This window comes from Sinocyclocheilus grahami, unplaced genomic scaffold (assembly GCF_001515645.1).
Source record: "Sinocyclocheilus grahami isolate Dianchi unplaced genomic scaffold, SAMN03320097.WGS_v1.1 scaffold1182.1, whole genome shotgun sequence".
In the NCBI taxonomy this organism is placed as follows: Eukaryota; Metazoa; Chordata; class Actinopteri; order Cypriniformes; family Cyprinidae; genus Sinocyclocheilus; species Sinocyclocheilus grahami.
Genome location: NW_015506361.1, coordinates 363,777 through 383,483, shown reverse-complemented (window position 1 = coordinate 383,483; position 19,707 = coordinate 363,777). Strand labels below are relative to the sequence as shown.

Genomic DNA, 19,707 nt, shown 5'->3' with positions numbered 1-19,707 from the left:
TGTGTGTGTGTGTATGTATATATACAGTATATATATATATATATATATATATATATATATATATATATGTGTGTGTGTATGTGTGTATGGTTGTACATACACATATGCAGTATCTCACAGAGGTGAGTACACCCCTCACATTTTTGTAGATATTTTATTGTATCTTTTCATGTGGTGACACTGGGGGGGTGACACTTTGTGTGGAGTGGTGGGTGTACAGCTTGTGTGGCAGTGTGGATTTGCTGTCCACTCAGGGTGGCTCGGCACACAGCCATTGATGTCTGGGCCGCTGGCCACGGAGGTGAGAGCACCCCTGGGTAAAAATGTCCAAATTGGGCCCAAAGTGTCAATATTTTGTGCGCCCACCATTATTTTCCAGCACTGAGTTGGAGTTAGAGTTCACCAGAGCTTCACAGGTTGCCACTGGAGTCTTCTTCCACTCCTCCATGACGACGTCACGGAGGAGTGGATGTTAGAGACCTTGAGATGCTCAATAGGGTTTAGGTCTGGAGACATGCTTGGCCAATCTATCACCTTTACCCTCAGCTTCTTTAGCAAGGCAGTGGTCGTCTTGGAGGTGTGTTTGGGGTCATTATCATGTTGGAATACTGCCCTGTGGCCCAGTCTCCAAAGGGAGGGGATCATGCTCTGCTTCGGTATGTCACAGTACATGTTGGCATTCATGGTTCCTTCAATGAACTGTAGCTGTAGTGTAAATGTAGTGCCGGCAGCACTCATGCAGCCCCAGACCATGACACTCCCACCACCATGCTTGACTGTAGGCAAGACACGCTTGTCTTTGTACTCCTCACCTGGTTGCCGCCACACACACTTGACACCATCTGAACCAAATAATTTTATCTTGGTCTCATCAGACCACAGGACATGGTTCCAGTAATCCATGTCCTTAGTCTGCTTGTCTTCAGCAAACTGTTTGTGGGCTTTCTTGTGCATCATCTTTAGAAGAGGTAGAGATGGTCTGAGCACTGACAGGCTGACCCCCCACCCCTTCAACCTCTGCAGCAATGCTGGCAGCACTCATACGTGTATTTCCCAAACACAACCTCTGGATATGACGCTGAGCACGTGCACTCAACTTCTTTGGTCGACCATGGTGAGGCCTGTTCTGAGTGGAACCTGTCCTATTAAACCGCTGTATGGCCACCGTGCTGCAGCTCAGTTTCAGGGTCTTGGCAATCTTCTTATAGCCTATGCCATCTTTGTGTAGAGCAACAATTCTTTTTTTCAGATCCTCAGAGAGTTCTTTGCCATGAGGTGCCATGTTGAACTTCCAGTGATCAGTATGAGAGAGTGAGAGCGATAACACCAAATTTAACACACCTGCTCCCCATTCACACCTGGGACCTTGTAACACTAACGAGTCACATGACACCGGGGAGAGAAAATGGCTAATTGGGCCTGGTTTGGACATTTTCACTTGGGGGTGTGCTCGCTTTTGTGGCCAGCGGTTTAAGCTTTTAAATTATTATTCATGTGCTCTACCTGAACAGTGGAGAGAAGATAAATGAGCATCCAAATATTGAGCTGTTAGCTGGATTTCATTATTCTAGACTAGTGGTCTAGAATTTTTATTTTTTATTTTATGAAATACGATGACTTAAAGGGGTCATATCATGGAAAACAGTATTTGTCTTGCTCTTCTGAAATAAAGGAGTTTGATATACTGTACTATGCAGACATAATGGTCACAACACAAAGCTCCCACTTCTGTCCACCCAGACAAATTATTAATAATATTTTTGTCTAGTACTCCCCCCCGGTTTGGGCATTGGTGGCTGTGTGTTGAGTTGCTTTGAGGGGACGGCAAATTTGCACTGTTGTATGGGCTGTGCACTCACTGCTTTGCATTGTGGCGGGGTGTCATTTCTTCAGTGTTGTCACATGAAGAGATACAGTAGGGTGTTAGCAGAAATGTGAGGGGTGTACTCACTTCTGTGAGATACTGTATGTAGTTGGTGTTTGGCTTAGTGTTATGTCAGAATCATTATTATACTCTTATACCTTTTGTTCTTTAATATTTTGAATTGTTTTTAGCTTTATTTTTTGTTTTTCATTTAAATGTTAAGTTTTGAAATTTTGTTGACTGCATTTGTCATTTTTATTTAATTTCTTTATTTAAAAAACTTGTATAAGTAGCATTTATAAAGTTTTAGCTTTTAGTTTTGGATCTGTTTTTAGTTGTTTTAATACTACAATTGATTGGTTCTGTTGTCCTCATTTGTAAGTCGCTTTGGATAAAAGCGTCTGTTAAATGGCTAAATAAATAAATAAGAATGCATCTGTGTGCAAGTGTGTAGTGACATCGCCAACTACTGGCCTGGCATGCAAAATACAGTGTTTTAGTTGTTTCACAGAACTGTGTGAACAGGGATCATTTTGACGATGTCTATACCCAAACATAAATAAGTAAATATTTAAATATAAGACACGTTGCACCAAATGTTACATCAAACTAAGCTGTTATGACACAAAAATATCCATAACTGTTAAATGATATTTGAAATTTGCAGTTGCAGGACAAAATTATTTGTACTTTGTCATCAGGGTTTGAAAAGACATGACGGTGAGTAAATGATGGCAACATTTTCAATAGTGTGAATTATTCCTTTAAAGTTCAATCTTCTGCATGAGGTTTAAAAAAAACACATTAAAAGATTTATTCTCTAAACCCTCACTGACAACTGCCTACAATTGAGCTGATAACATTGTAGATACCGACTTTATTATTCTTCTTTGTTCACTTTTAGCATCGTGTAGAGTTTTTGTGAGTAGATGACATGTGGAACAAAAGCCAAATGGCAGTGAATGAAGATGAGGCTTTTTGTTTGCAAATGTGCTGGCCTTTGAATTTTTCATTCCAGATAACTGCATCTCTGCCCTTGATTCAAATAAGAAGCTCTGCTTTACAGCTCCGTCTCTACTGCACTGATCTTACCACATTCGTCACCCTAGAATAAAGGGTCGTCTTTTAAATTATTATTCATGTGCTCTACCTGAACAGTGGAGAGAAGATAAATGAGCATCCAAATATTGAGCTGTTAGCTGGATTTCATTATTCTAGTGGTCTAGAATTTTTATTTTTTATTTTATGAAATACGATGACTTAAAGGGGTCATATCATGGAAAACAGTCTTGCTCTTCTGAAATAAAAGAGTTTGATATACTGTACTATGCAGACATAATGGTCACAACACAAAGCTCCCACTTCTGTCCACCCAGACAAATTCTTAATAATATTTTGTCTTGTACCCCCCCCCCCCAAAAAAAATCTAAAGATCCTTAATATATGATACATTCACTTATACAACAGTTCCAATCCTTGAATCAGATTATCCGATAAGTGTTCCAAGAATGCTTATATTTAGTTCAGTGCCACTGGGACTTTTTTGCATCACTCCACTTGTCTTTGTTTGTGGTGTTTCAGCCAGACTGTCAGTCCATGCATTAGTAGTGGGGATTTTTCAGTTGTCCTTTATGTTGGTTACAACATTATGCCAGTACTGTAGGTGCCAAAAAGTCACACCTGCATCTGAAAAGGCATACTCTCTGAGTAGCAGTGCTGGATAGATTACTTACAAATTGTAGTCCATTACTAATTACAAATTACATGATGAAAATTGTAGTTAGAAAAATAATCTAGATTACACATATTAAGCAATGTATTCTGGCTAATTTATTGATTACTTTTAGATTACTTTTGACCTAACCTGTTTATAACATAGGCTTGAATGGAGTTATTGTGTACCATATTGATTATAAAAAAAGGGAAAAGAAAAAATATCCCATTCTTTGTTATCAACATTATGAAATGGGTTCAACTTTACATTACAGCAGGGTTTCTCAAACTGTATACATTTAAAAGGAAAAAAAAGCTTGGAGTGAATCAATAAATTATGAATAATATTCTGTCATTGTGTGAATAATATATAATTTTGTAATCCATAAAAAGTAACTGTAATCTGATTATGAGCAAGTTTAAACATAATATAATCTAATTAGAAGTACTTAATTTTTGGAATCGGATTACATAATCAAGATTACATGTAATCATTATTACTTTGCAACAGTGCATCATACAGTATGAATGGGTGTAGTGCAAGTGTGTAGTATGAATTTCATCCTATACATTATAAACGTCACTACCATGTGACCTACCAGCGGCAATTTCATTGCTTCACTGCCATTCACAAATCCTCTTCCATGGCCTCTTAAAGTTATCACATATTTTGCCTACTGTTTTATGAATACTCTGAAATAAAAAAAAGAATACTGTTAATTTAAGCATAGTAATCTTTTTACATACTATATGGCTACTATACAGTAGCTTAGTATGCGATTCAGATGTAGCCACGGTCTTTTTGTGTATAAGTCAGTTAGTGTATCATTCATTTAACCGATTTTAACTGATATTTTTATAATATTTAAACAAAGTAACTGGCTTTGTATCTACTTTATATTGGCAACTGGCAATCACACTGTTTAATTTAAATATAGCAAATAACACAAGCATAGCATTTTCTACAATTAAATTTAATTGACATAATATCACTACAATAATTAGAATTAAATCATTTGTAAATTAATCAATTAAAAAAAAAGCAAATAAAGAGAGTAACCTAAAAGAAGATGGTCAATAAGTATTCATTATGTATACACTAAGGTGCTGGAATTCTTCAAATATCAAAATATCAATATATGCCTTAGCAATACATCGACCAACCACTAGTCTAAAATCTATCGTTGTTTGTCGGCGCTGTGACTTATGCCCAGCACATGAACGTTAGTAACTTACAGGTGCTACATACACAAGTCTTAACATAAAAATAGCCCCCCCCCCCAAAAACATGCTTTTTTAATTTAAATCTCAGAAAGTCTTATTCACTAACCACTTATTAACCATTTTATATTTTAAAATCTTCAGTGCAGTCTAATGGAGTTTCTAAATTGCAGTGATTGAGTGATGCTGTACAGTTTTAATAAAGTACAGCAGATCACGGCAGTCTGCTTTATTCCTCACAACTTAGCACTCAGAACAGCCCTGCAAGATTGGGAATTGCACCATGCAAACTCTTTTTTTGGGGTCCATTATCTGATTTGCATAATTGCTTTAGTGAATCAGGAACTAAAACAACGTATACAACAATGTAGACAAAACATGAAAATAAACACACAAAACCAACAGGTCCAATTCATTCTTAGTAATGTGAACGGAATATGAATGATAGCAACTTAAAGTAATCTATAGTGGTAATAAGATTTAAGGTACAGTTATTAAAACAGGCTCCTTTAATAGTAAACAACAGCACACATAGTCTCCTAATGACATGTGGTATAGTAGAATAATAAATCCAAATAATACGAGGGATTGCAAAGAAAGGAGGGAAGGAGACAGAGAGGAAGAGATAAAACTTAGCAGTGTCAGTGTGGATGTCTGCTAAGATCAGTGTCACAATGAAGGTGTTTGTCAGCCTGAGGAGAAGACGAATGCTCACACCTCTCCTCTTACACAGGAGTGTGTGTGTGTGTGGAGGAGAGACAGAGAGGGACTAGAGCGATTTTTATTTAGAAAATGTGATTTTTTTTTTAAGTTTACCTTAAGTTCCCTCTTCAAGCAATTCCAAAAGCATCACTTTTTCTAATGTGTCCCATACTAAATTTAAAATGCATTCTCAATGATAATAAAGCAGTTAAGGCCGAAATTTGCATATTTCCATTGCCTAATCGACAAATTAAATTTATAATTTACAAGGTTGTAGTGTTCAATGTATGCTGTTCATTAATATTACACTCATTTGAAGTCCTTATTTGCTATCAGAGCAGAGTAATAAATAACTGTACATCTGTACATAATCTGATAATACATAAACATATCTATATTACCTGAGGAAGGCAATTTCCCAGCATGCTGTTGTGATTAATTAAAGATGTGAATATATTTGTCATGTTAAATAAATTAAAGGAATGTTCCTGGTTAAATACAACATAATAACTATTGACAGCAAACTAGGTGCACTGGAATTATTAATGCTCAAAACTCAACTGATCCATTAATCAATTTCTGCTAACTTTAGGATTTATTTTTAAAGGAACATTCCAGGTTAAATAAAACATATAAACAGCATCTGTGGCTTGCTGTCAATTACCACAGAAAATAATTTTGACAAATCACACTGTTTGTAAAAACAAAGAAAGCAACAATGGTGCTTGCCAAGTAGAGAAATATTTGGAGAATGGCATCAGGAAATATTTTGAGCCACAGGCCAGATAATCGATCACTGGTGTCACTTTATAATACTTGTGCACATCCCTAGTATTGCACAAATACTAACAGGTATTATATGCTATATGTCATAAAGCCTAATATTAGGTCCCAGATTTTTAACTTACGTTATGAACACCACCGCTCAGTCTGTCCTACCTGCTATAGGCCAAGTCACAATATGTTCATTACCTTTTTTTTACACGCTGACAAACAAAACCACACTACACACTACAACATTACAGCATAAAACTGCATTTTGCAGACTTTTTTTCTATGAATTTACATAAATACAATATACATTTAAATGCATATTTCCGCATATTTCCAATTCAATGTTACATAACTTGTCTACTCTTTTCAGAACAAGTATACCTTGATCCCACTGTGACTATTTTGTGAATCCAGCTCTGGGGAACAATGAATAATCAGGAGAGAATGTCTGTATGAGAGTGTGTGTGAAACAATTTTCTGTCTTGTGTTGGTGTATTTCTGTTTACATCACAGCTGTGAGTAATGATATATATTATAAACAAAATGTTATTAGAAAGTAATATAAGAAATTATATTTTTGGTCTCTGTAAACTTTCTACTAAAAAAAATGTTTTCAGAATTTACTTCTTTCTTTAACATTTACATTAGTACATACAGAATACTACAAAGTTACTAGATATGGACTAAAGCCCAAACAATCTCATTTTGATTTAATGGGGTGCGTCAATTCAGTCAGGTCTCGTGGCTTAAAAAATTGGTCTATGAGTACCATATAAACCTGAGAACAAGACACACACGACCCTTCATAAAGCCACACTATCAACATACTGTAGCCAAATACTATATGAGCCCACAGCAAATGAACTTGGAACCTCAAATGTGATACTTTCAGCTAACATCAGTTGGCCCCAGGCCACAGACTCAGAAAGCATCCCTGAAACAATCCCTACAGGGCCCTTGAACAAGAGAGGCTGCAGTGGTCAGAGAGGAGACGGGTTGGGGTTAGGCATTAACATGTGACTGCGTGTTCTTGACTGCAGGTGGAATGGCGGAGACAACAGCGCAAGAGGCATGCTAACACATCTACATACACACACACAGACACACACACACACACACACACACACACACACAAAGAGTGCTTCAAAAATAGAGTGCTCTTCAGGACTCAGGCAAGGTTAACAGGATGAGACAGCGTGCTCTCTCTCTGCAGCAAACCACTGCCCGAGAGATCCCTCTTTACATTTAGAAACTGCTGCTTCTGTGCTTCATTATTGCAATGCATTTTTAATGCACCACCCTCCACTACTGCTTTCAGATTGCTGTGGATTTCTGTAAAAGCCTCAAATTTCAATTAGCCTTTCTTGTGTTGACTTGTGAAATGTAGTAAAATAATGTTATGAAGAAGGGCCTTGTTAAACAACAGTTCACCTAAACTGAAAATTGTGTCCCTGTTTACTTACCCTATCTTTCCAACCCAGTATGCTGTTATTTAAATATTTATTTTGTTTTTTTATTGTGAAGAATACCAAATCTTCTGAAGCTATTAGTATAGTGTACAACAGACCGGAATTTCAGCAATTATTCACTGATTCTTCCTCTTTGCAATTTTTTTAGTCATGTGAGTTACAGTATTAGCAACAACTACCAGTTTTCTCCCAATAAGTTAATATACAGCCTATTAAGATAATGCTGTAAATAAGAATCTGAAAAAGAAAGAAGCTTTAAATAAATATTTTAACATGTGTGAATAAATCCAACCACCCCTATAGATATAAGTTTAACTTTCCATAATCCGTGATCGACAGAGGAGCATCTTGGCGGCAGGGATTTAAATCTTTAACAAGACTCAACCTGACACAGGCAGAGTGAAAGACTGGATTTTTTCAATCAGGTAGGGTACAAGTAATTTCAAAACATTTCAGCTGGTTTATACATATTGTGTATTATTTATCTTGTATAAGATGCATTTCATTGAGTTGCGCTGCAGTAAAGTGCTTCATTATACAGTAGTACTACGGTGATTATCTCTTCAGTGCGCAACTTGAGCATTATAAACAACAATGCAGAATATTAATGACTATGACTGGGACTGTCATATACATAACATTATAATGAGAACACTATTATAAAAAAAACGCTGTTAATTTTTAGAGTTTAGTTGTCATGTTTCTGCACGTTAAGAATATTAATGACTATGACTGGGACTGTCATATACATAACATTATAATGAGAACACTATTATAAAAAAAGCGCTGTTAATTTTTAGAGTTTAGTTGTCATGTTTCTGCACGTTGTTGCGTGAAGAACGCGTCCACAAAAGGAGGTCATTCAGACCAGTGCAGACACGTTCATGTAAATTCGGAGCATTTTGTGCAGATAGCCTATAAGTCGTAATATTAATGTTATGCTGTATTAATAACGAAGCGTAGTCTATATGAGATAAATGATGAGTTTAATCCCATTGATTAAAAACCTGCTATCATATGCTTCATTCTACTGGTCATCTTCGGCGCGCTCAGCTCAAAACAAATGCAGAACATTAATAACTACTGTCATATACATAACGTTACAATGAGAGCACTTTTGTAAATTTTTTTTTTTTTAATTCTTAGGGTTTCGCTGACGTTTAATATTAACGATCTTTTAATCAAAACATAAAACATTATTTTTTGCATCTGCGAGGCGTCTGTTACACATTTTTCCTGTGTGTTAACGTCAGTAATTATGACTGTCTAATGTCTGACTTGACTCTTGGTAATGTATTTTGCCCCCCGCCCCCAAACATATGATTCGACTATCAGTCGACTATCGGCAAGCTTAGAAAATTCCTTAGTCGGGGACACCCCTAGTAGTTTGTTTTTCAATGTTTAGAGCTTGGTGGTACATATCAAGGTTACATTAAAACATTTTACCATGCCTTCCTAGTTTATTGCTATTTTTCAAATGCATTTTTTAAAGATTGTACTGTTTTACCCTTGTCAAGAACCTTACTTAAATCCTCATCATCATAAAAATAGTCACAATAATAACATTTACATTTTTAAAATGATAATCTGAACTAATCATGAAATAATCATAAATTGTGCTAAATATCACTTATTGTTGCTATAGTGCTATAGTTTTTCAAATTAAAAATGTATTATTATTAAACTTAGAGATTTACAGATTTAGAGAGTAGGAGGAGGAGGGGGAGTAATATTTAGTTTTCTGTATTTAGAATAAATAAAATTCTAGCTATGAAATTGGAATTGGCAAGAAAAAGATGTCAGCTATTTTATTCCAAAACCACAGGATTTTAAAACATAATGAACATAATACATAATTTAAGATGTGGTGCACATGGTGGTTCAGAATAATGACAATTACAGAATTCTTCTATGATGTACAATGTTGATCATTGTTAGTGGACAACATAAACTAGAGTGGGTGTGAAAATGTGATGTGGTTATTTTCCAAACATCCACAGAGCTAAACCAAACCAAACCAAAACAAAAAACAAAGCTAAACAAAACTAAACTAAATCAAACTAAAACAAAGCTAAACAAAACAGACAAAAAACAAAACAAAACAAAAAACTACTATAGGTGATAACTTTTTACGTGTTACTCCTTTGACTGTATTTTTTTTTAAATGTTACCTTCATTAAGTTCAGAATTGTTTACAAGTCTGTTATTTCCACAACAGACCCTGAACCATCTGCTAAACCTTGAAAAATAACGGTAGAAAAAGAAAAAGGCAATCCACCCATGCTGCGTAAAGATTGCATCCCCAATAGCCCGAGGAGCAGCTATCTACAAACTGTCATAAAAACTTAATGTGAGCTTGATTCTAATTCTGAACACCATGGGAACATTTTCTTGCTCCAAGCCTTGTTCAATTTAACTTTCGGATCCTCCTGAGCGAAGAGCGCAGACAGACAGTCACTAGAAGTGAAAGAGAAATCCTATTAAACCTCCCAAGAAACATTACACAACAACTATAAAATCACCTTCACAGCTATAAAGCAGAAACTGCTGTCCACTCAGTGTCTGTACATCCAAAGGCTCCTGGCTGTCATTTTCTGATATAAAATCCAAAAGCTTGTTGTGTTGGAGAAGCTGTTTTCAGTAAGACTGAAGGAAGGATCTTCTAACTCAGAGACGGGGCACCCTGTGGCGCCCGCGTCCAGACCTCTGGAAACTTCATGTCTGGTCCCTATGAGACGCGGAGGTTCTAGATGACCTACCCCAAGAGGTAGTTGTCACCATCAGTTCGGTGTGAGCACCGTTTTCAAGACACGCTTACACCTTCAAGTGGAACCTGTTCATCGAGTGGTGTTCTTCTCACCGAGAAGACCCCCAGAGATGCCCGATCAGAGTCATGCTTTCCTTTTTGCAGCAAGAGCTGGAGCGAAGGCTGTCTCCCTCCGCCCTTAAAGTTTATGTCACTGCGATTGCTGCTAACCATAACCATGTGGAAGGGAAGTCGGTAGGTAAGCATGACCTGGTCATCAGGTTCCTTAGGGGGGCGAGAAGGTTAAATCCTTCCCGGCCCCCCTCCATACCCTCTTGGAACCTGTCTCTAGTGGTTAAAACAGGTTAAAACTCTGCTCCTGCTTGCACTGACCTCCATCAAGAGGGTAGGGGACCTGCACGCATTTTCGGTCGACGATTCGTGCCTAGAGTTTGGGCCGGCTGACTCCCAGGTAATCCTGAGGCCCTGGCTATGTGCCCAAGGTTCCCACTACTCCCTTCAGGGATCATGTGGTGAACCTACAAGCGCTACCCCCGGAGGAGGCAGACCCAGCCTAGCTTTGCTCTGTCCCTTGAGATGCTACATAGACCGGATACAAAGCTTTAGGACCTTAGACCAGCTCTTTGTCTGTTACGGAGGCCGGCAGAAGGGGAAGGCCGTCTCTAAGCAGAGGATGGCCCACTGGATTGTGGATGGCATCGCCCTGTCTTATCAGGCACAGGGTGTGCCCTGCCCGCTCAGGTTGCGAGCTCAGTCTACTAGGAGTGTTGCATCCTCCTGGGTGCTGGCTCGTGGCGCCTCGCTGACAGATATTTGTAGAGGTGCGCGCTGGACGACCCCCAACACATTCGCTAGATTCTATAGCCTTCGTGTGGAGCCGGTATTCCTGTGTTCTCAAATGGGTAGAGGCACTGAGAGGCCCCGGTTTAGTGTCGGCTTGCTAAAACTGCTCCAGAGTGTCCATACTGTAGACCCTGTCGAGCTCCTCCATCCCCTCGGCAGCCAGATGTGGCGGAACGTCCGGCGCCAGGCCTTCACTCGATGAATCCTTGAGAACTGGTAGAAGGCTGGGTTCCATATGTGAGACCTGAGTGGATCCCATATGTGTAAGGTCCACGGTATAGCCTCAGAGCCCGTGTTTCCCCGGCAGACTTTTGCCATTTCCAAGAGGGTTACAATCACCTCCAATTTTCCATATGCACCAAACGGATGTTCATATGTGCATTTGCTTCCAAAACCTCCTTCGGGAAGGATGGGGCTTCCGCAGCATCCCTGTTCCAAGTGGAACGGGTACGTTTTCCCAGTGTTATCCAATCTCACTGAGTGGGTTGTGTTATGACAACGGTGAATGGTCTTCTTGTTGCGAGCCCCAGCCTACACCAAAAAGGGGCGCCATCAACTATGTTGGGTACAATATGTTTTGTTTGTTTGTTTAATTCAATTCAAATATATATTCAAATCTGAGGTTAACCTGACAAAGAAATAACAAATAACACTTGTTATTAGTGTTAAATACATTAAATACATGTGTTACGTAAAGTGTAGCACTTAATCAGAATTTGTAGTGGCATCATAACTGATTAATGTTACCACATTAACATTGTTATTTCTCTGTTTTATTAACGTGAAGCTGCTTTGAAATAATCTGCATTGTATGAAGCCCTATATAAATGTCACGAATCCGGTCTATGAACTTCAATTCGCTCACCACCAGAGGTCACCCTTACATTACATTGACTCTCGCACTACACAAACTGTTGCATGTCATCCCGGACTACATATCCCATCATCCATTGCACTGATTGCACACAGCTGTAACCAATCACACATTCACTATATAACACTCACTCTGATCCCTTTCAAACTGCCGAGTATTGTATAGTGTTTATTACTCTCATAGTGGTAGCTACTCTCCGGAGCCTGTCTAGTTTTTCATAGCCTTATCTTAGTCTTGCCTTGTCTGTTTTCTTGTGTCCTGATTTTTGCCTGTGTATCTCAGATTCCCACTCTCGTCTTGCCCTATTCGGATAATGTTTGCCACTGCCTGGACCTTTGCCTTGTACCTGGATTTATCCCTCTAGTCTCGCCCTGTTGATTCTGTTCGCTGATCGTAAACCCACGTTAGCCCTAGGAATATTCTTGTGTCTTGCCCTCTATATACCTGTTGCCATTATCTGACCCTTGCCTGTTTCTGACCATGTCGGTTAATAAAGCTTCACACTTGGGTCTGCACATCTCACGTCTCAGTCACTCTGTGACAATAAACATATGTGACCTGACTTGACATACAGTTTGTCCGTAACATGGTAACAAGCAAGACATATTGCTTGGAAAAGTGTTCTTGTGCCATTTATTTTCAAATAAATACACAGTTGTATATTTTGCAATAATACATTAAGACATTCATACATTTCTGTCAGGACCACTATCGTCAAAGATGATTGACAATTAGCATACAGTATGGATTGGCGGTATGGGTCTGTTCTGGGCAAGAACTCCCTGCGCATCCATGCAGCCTAGCATGGATGAGAGCAGCGATAAACCCCCCAGGGTAAACAGAACAGAACCAACATAAATGTATTGCAGATATCATTAAAGTTCAATAATGTTATGTACACATTTTAGAATTAGTCTGATTCAAAGGAGAATCAGAAGGCTGAATCCTGACTGACAGAGGAGGAGTTGGGGATGGAGGAGGGTAATTAGCTATTAAGCAATGGGAAAACTGCTGATAATACTGAGGGACCTTATGTATGAATGCGTAGATAGGTGTTGTATTCCCATAGGTTGATGGGGATCAGCTGAGAGTCAGCTGATGCGAGCTTGACTAACGTGACGCTAGATTTTTGTTGCCTGCATTAAAAAAAAAAGTTTTTGGGTCACTGCATACAGAGCAGTTTTTATGATATAAAGAAGTAAATAAATATCATATAAAGAATGTTTCCATATATTCAAACATGACCACCAACAGTTAAGTCATTAATCAGAGTCTTTGTCTGAAATTGCACCCAATGCTCTTACATGGTGTATTATTTCAGTGGGACAGACATTTTTGTGGTGTCTGAAACCATAGTGGACATTATTCATTCAGGCCCATCATGCGCCGCAATAATGACTGCCCAGTCAACAATTTGATCTCACAGTGATGTCACCATGAGCTCCCAGGATACTCGTGATGAGGTCACAATGTGAGGTCACAGGGAGCTAAAAGTGTAACCTCACAGCGCCCTCAATGTGTGCTCATACTAATGTGAGGTCAAAGTGCACTCACTGCACAGAGACTAGGTACCCAGCATGCATTGCAGCATGAAGCTTTTGAATGTCACCATTGTTGAGATTCATACACTGATTCTTGATATTATCTTTGTTTTTAAATGACACAGCAGTTCAAAATGCTTGTGACATATCATGCTTTTAAAATTCGTCATAAATTATTACACTGTTGGATCCTACACTGTGTAATCAAAGAGCTATTATAACTAGCAACTTTAGATTAATAACTTCTCATAAAGACAGCGTACTGAATCTAGGTGATGATCGTATTGTTATCATCAATAACAAACCGATATCACCTAGTTGCAGTCTCTTTTTGGCAGTCCTTGACATAACAATTGTGCTTTACAAACACAGTTACAGCAGCCCAAAAAAATATAATGTTACAAACTCAAGGGTCAAGAGCCCAACTAAAGCAAACACTAATCACCTTGGTGCGTCAAATGAAACAATAAAACATCATCTAAATCTCTGTTAATTCTCAATAAGCGCTTTTGAGGTTGTGGTTAAGTGATGTGAAATACTGCCATTCTTTTCTGTTCTCTCCCTTTTCCTTACTTTGTTTCATTCTGTGTATATATGTTTTAGTTAGTTATATGTTAGATATAGTTTCATTTATTAAATCCCTTATATTCACAACAGATTGTCTCTGTTTGCTGCTCACAGTTCGAAGTAAATGAATGTGTGAACCCTTGCTACATTGTTTGCTAAATTACTGCTAGCATTGCACAAAGAAGGACAGTTTATTCTTCCGTGGCCAGAAAAATAAACATTCCTTGAATTGATAAACTATTATATTGTCTGCTCGGTGGACGGACAGATCAAATAATTGTAATATTGATTCTGCTACAGTTAATTCAAAGATATAATCTAAATATTTATTATGAATCATAACCAGTTATAATTCGTCATAAATATTTCCCTTTTTAGAGCTAATAATAAATAATAAAAACCCTTACAGTGATCATCGCATGATCTCACGTGTTGACTGGGTGTACAAACAGTGCACATGGCTATAGAATACCTATAATGCACTGTGAAGATTGTGTTGAATGAATCCCTACATCTTGCCAGAAGATGGCGTTTGCAGCGGAAACATATTGTGTAAGATCTGATATTTTATTATTAAGTTACCTTATATTAAATCATGGTCCATTCGCAGACAAAAAACAGACAGAAAGTCAGGCTACGCAAGACAAACAATAGTCGGGTTTCCATACAAAGTTGCGAATTTAACTTAGTTAACTTAACAAATGCAATTCCTTCTCCCATTATTTGCATTAACCCTTTTTCCCACAAGTCAAAATCCACCTCAAGCAAGCATAAAAACACTTTTGAAAATTAAAGGATGTTTATTCACAATTTGCCATTTTCATCCCTCGTTTCTGATGCGATACTTTAAAAAAAAATTTGATGTGACATGTGGCCAAGTATGGTGACCCATACTTGGAATTAGTGCTCTGCATTTAACCCATCCAAAGTGCGCACACACAGCAGTGAACACATACATACCCGGAGCAGTGGGCAGCCATTTATGCTGCGGCGCCCGGGGAGCAGTTGGGGGTTCGATGCCTTGCTCAAGGGCACCTCAGTCGTGGTATTGAAGGCGGAAGAGAGCGCCGTACATTCACTCCCCCCACCTACAATCCCTGCCGGTACGAGACTCGAACCCGCAACCTTTGGGTTACGAGTCCGACTCTCTAATCATTAGGCCACGACTTCCTCCCATACTTCAAAATGTGCATAAAAACAGGGTTATGGAAACATATCTAATGGCTTCACTCACCTCTCTCACAGGTTCGATCCCAGTATCCGGTCCCGGTGCAGTCACAGATGAAGCGATTCCAGCCCTCTTTACAGATGCCGTTGTTTTTGCAGGGGTTGCTGTCACACTGTTTGCCTGTTACTTTGCTGCAGGACGGCTTGATTCCGACTCCGTTCTGCGCCTCTGCGATTTGGCGAATGTCTTTACTGCGTCCGTCTATGAAGAGATCACGGATGCACCCCACATAGCCATAGTTCAGCATAGCGGTCCACAGGTCAGTGGGAAGAACCAGGCCAACACGGTTGTCTGGCAGACCTCCGAGATATAGGTCACCCTCCAGGTCTAGAATCTCATTCTCTCCACTGGCTGTGAATGGAGTCCGATGGCTGTTCACAGAGATGATACCTGTTCAAAACAAAAACAGACTGTCAGGAATGACTAAATAAGCTCAGCCAAAAGAAGACAACGTCATGCTGAAAAAATACATACATAGAAATAAGTACACAGTCATTAAAAAATTGGTCATTATGAAAATATTTGACAACATGATACTGCTAACCAAGCAAAACCAAGAAAAAAAAATGTGCAATAAATATATATAGGGATATAAAATATAGAGATGTGCATTTGTGTGTGTGTGTTCTGACACAATAATGTACTAACGGATAGAGGCAGGCAGAAGTTTCAGAATAGAAACATCAATAGAATTCAGTGTGGAGGCACTGGCAGATTGAGGGGGCACTCCGAGTTCTTCGGCTGGTCTTTATTATGCAAGTATTCTTGGTCTCTCAACACCCACGTGTCTATATATCTGTCTCTGCCCTTTGTTGCTGAGAAATACAAGTTTCTAGGGACTTGCATGAAGGCTATTAATCAGACAAGGAGCCAGTCACCATTCCTGAATAGATATATAACCTATTCACCAAAACTAAACCTATTATCACTGTTATGATTAAAATGAAATGTGAAAAATTAGCATTAAATAAAAATATTTCCAGGTTTAAATCACAGAAATGTCAGACTTTAAGTGTTGTCTCTGACTTTTGGATTGCTCTGTATAACATGACCAGAGGCATAAAATAAGAGCCACCCTCTTGTGACTTTAATGTGGAAAAGTGTTCGTTTTCAGATATGAAGTTTGTGACAAAACAATGAGGAAAGCTCCAATTACGCACTGTAGTCTTCCATAGAACAGTTTCTCCTGTGCTAAAAAAATAAATAAAAATCCATACATTTATTATGCTAGATGAGATTTTATTGAAGTCTTTGACTGTGCACTTTGTCGTCTGCTGTGAAAATGGTTTAGAATCAACCCTAATAACAGTGCTTAATACAGAGAAATTTAGAAAGAAATGATGCCATTAAGTTACAATTGAGAATAGATTATTTTTGTGGTTAAAAGTGCTACATTATCAGCTTCTTTTTACCAACAATTTGTTGGCAATTTAGATGTATTTTTAAAGCTTTGCTAAAGTTACTCCAACACCTTTTCAAATTTGACACTCTGATGCCAAAGGAGAAACTTTTTAAGCTCCACAATTAAAGGCACAATATGTAAGATTGTTTTATTAAAATATCCAGAAATCATTAGAACAGTGTAATATATTTTGTTGACTTGCGTACTTACTTCGAAGAATGTTTAAATCCAGAGAAATTGTTATTTTAGTCCATTGCGTCGCCTGCCAATGACGTCATGCACACTTGATTTTTGTAGAAAACATGGAAACACCAAAGACCCTTTAATATGTTATGCGTTCAGTGGTGTATTGTAACGAAGTAATAATACTTCATTACAGTACTTAAGTATATTTTGGGAGTATCTGTACTTTACTTGAGTTTTTAAATTTCTGCCAACTTTTACTTTTACTCCACTACATTTCCTAATTAAAATGTATACTTTTACTCCGATACATTTCCCCGAAGCATATTCGTTACTTACTACAAAATAGTCAGAAGTCAGAAGAACACGGACTGCAGGAAAGCAGGTTTGACGAATCAGTGGTCTGGCGTTTGCAAGTTAGACTCCTAAAAACACCTTTGCTCATGTGCAAACCAAACAAGTGCGCGCACAACCGTGGATGATTCATTTTTCCATGTAAGTGCGAGTCTGGGGTGTGCGATACACAGCATCATCTGCGATAATATGGTAAGTGTTGTTGTAATGATGTGCGATCTGATTACTAGGTAATCACCAAATCACACAGAGTGCACGCACGTTGATTTATTAGTCTATTAAAAGTCAAAATGCCAGGCACTCTAAATTGTAGACTTTTTATATTTATATAATTTAATATAGTTAACTTAATCTATATCACACAAAGAGTACCATTTTTCTGCAGATATCAGCATGAACACATTTAATAATCATTTTATACAAGTTCAGTAATGCAATAAGTGACTTACATTTTAGACATAATATTGCTTGTTTTTGCTAACAAATATAGTTCCAAACAAAGATCACAGCACTGTTTTGCGTCTCTGAGCAATGGACGGTATTTACTTATTGAATGAATCAGCTTTTTGAACGAATCGGTTGAATATGATTCAGTGATTCACTCACAGTCAAAACACAGTCAAATGTTTTGTTTCTGAATGAATCAGTCGTTTGAATGAATCGGTTGAATCTCAATGACTCACTCATTAACAGTCACTTGCTGTCAGTTACTGGCGGTTTTAATTTCACATTTCGACAATTTTCTTTCATTGAATTGATAAATGAGTATATTGTCTGCTCGGTGGACAGACAGATCAAATAACTGTAATATTAATTCTGCTACAGCTAATTATAAGATCTAATCTAAATATTTATTATTAATTATAACCAGTTATAATTAATTATAAATATTTCCCTTTTGAGCTAATTTGCTACACCTTTAAGCAAATATATTGTGAATATAGTCATGTCTAAAGGTTGTCATTAGGCATTACACACACACACACACACACACACACACACACACACACAAAATAATTCACAACATGACACATCATCAAGTACTTTAAAAAAAGTATTACATAATAACAATACATGTACTGGTGCATCTAAAAAAATAGAATATTGTAAAAAGTTATTTTTATTTTAACTTATTTCAAAAAGTGAAACTTTCATATATTCTAGATTAATTACATACAAAGTAAAACATTTCAAAAGTTTTTTGCTTTAATTTTGATGATTAGAGCTTATAGCTCATGAAAGTAAAAAATCCAGTATATCAAAATATTAGATTATTTCCTAAAATCAATCAAAAAAAGGATTTGCAAAACAGAAAAGTTCAAGTTCTTTAAAGTATGTTCATTTATGCACTCAATACTTTGGGCATCCTTTAGCACAAATGACAGCATCAGTGAGGTGTGGCATGGAAGCGATCCACCTGTGGCACTGCTGAGGCACTACTGAGCCTTCAGCTCGTCTGTATTGTTGGATTGACTGTTTCTCATCTTTCTCTTGAAAATATCCCATAGATTCCATATGGACTTCAGGTCAGGCATGTTGGCTGGCCAATCAAGCACAGTAATATCATGGTCAGAAAAACACTTGGAAGTGGTTTTGGCACTGTGGGCAGGTGCTAAAGTCCTGCTGGAAAAGGAAATCAGCATCTCCATAAAGCTTGTCAGCAGATGAAAGTATAAAGTGCTCCAAAATATCCTGGTAGACGGCTGCATTGACTTTGGACTTGATAAAACACAATGGACCAACACCAGCAGACGTCAAATCATCACTGACTTCAGGAACTTCACATTGGACTTCAAGCAGCTTGGATTATGTGCCTCTCCAGTCTTCCTCAAGACTCCAGACCTTGATTTCCAAATGAAATGCAAAATTTACTTTTATCTGAAAAGAGGACTTTGGACCACTGAGCAACAGCCCAGTTATTTTTCTCCTTAGCCCAGATAAGATGCTTCTGATGTTTCTGTTTCAGAAGTGGCTTGGTAGCCCTTTTCCTAAAGATGTCTGAGCGTGGTGACTCTTGATGCACTGCCTCCAGCTTCAGTCAACTCCTTGTGAAGCTTTCCCAAGTGTTTGAATCGGCTTTGCTTGACAGTATTCTCAAGCTTGCAGTCATCCCGGTTGCTTGTGCACCTTTTCCTACCCATTTTCTTCCTTCCAGTCAACTTTGCATTTAATGTGCTTTGATACAGCACTCTGTGAACAGCCACC

General features: G+C 38.0%; 1 protein-coding gene across 1 annotated transcript in view; it reads right to left on the bottom strand.

Annotated features, from left to right (window-relative positions):
- Window positions 1–19,707, bottom strand: part of LOC107567711 (neurexin-3b-like) — a 172,172-nt gene that overhangs the window by 21,723 nt on the left and 130,742 nt on the right. The window contains exon 10 of the mRNA XM_016253453.1: window positions 15,570–15,953. Coding sequence (XP_016108939.1) covers window positions 15,570–15,953 — 384 coding nt within the window. The remainder of the gene's footprint in view (window positions 1–15,569; window positions 15,954–19,707) is intronic.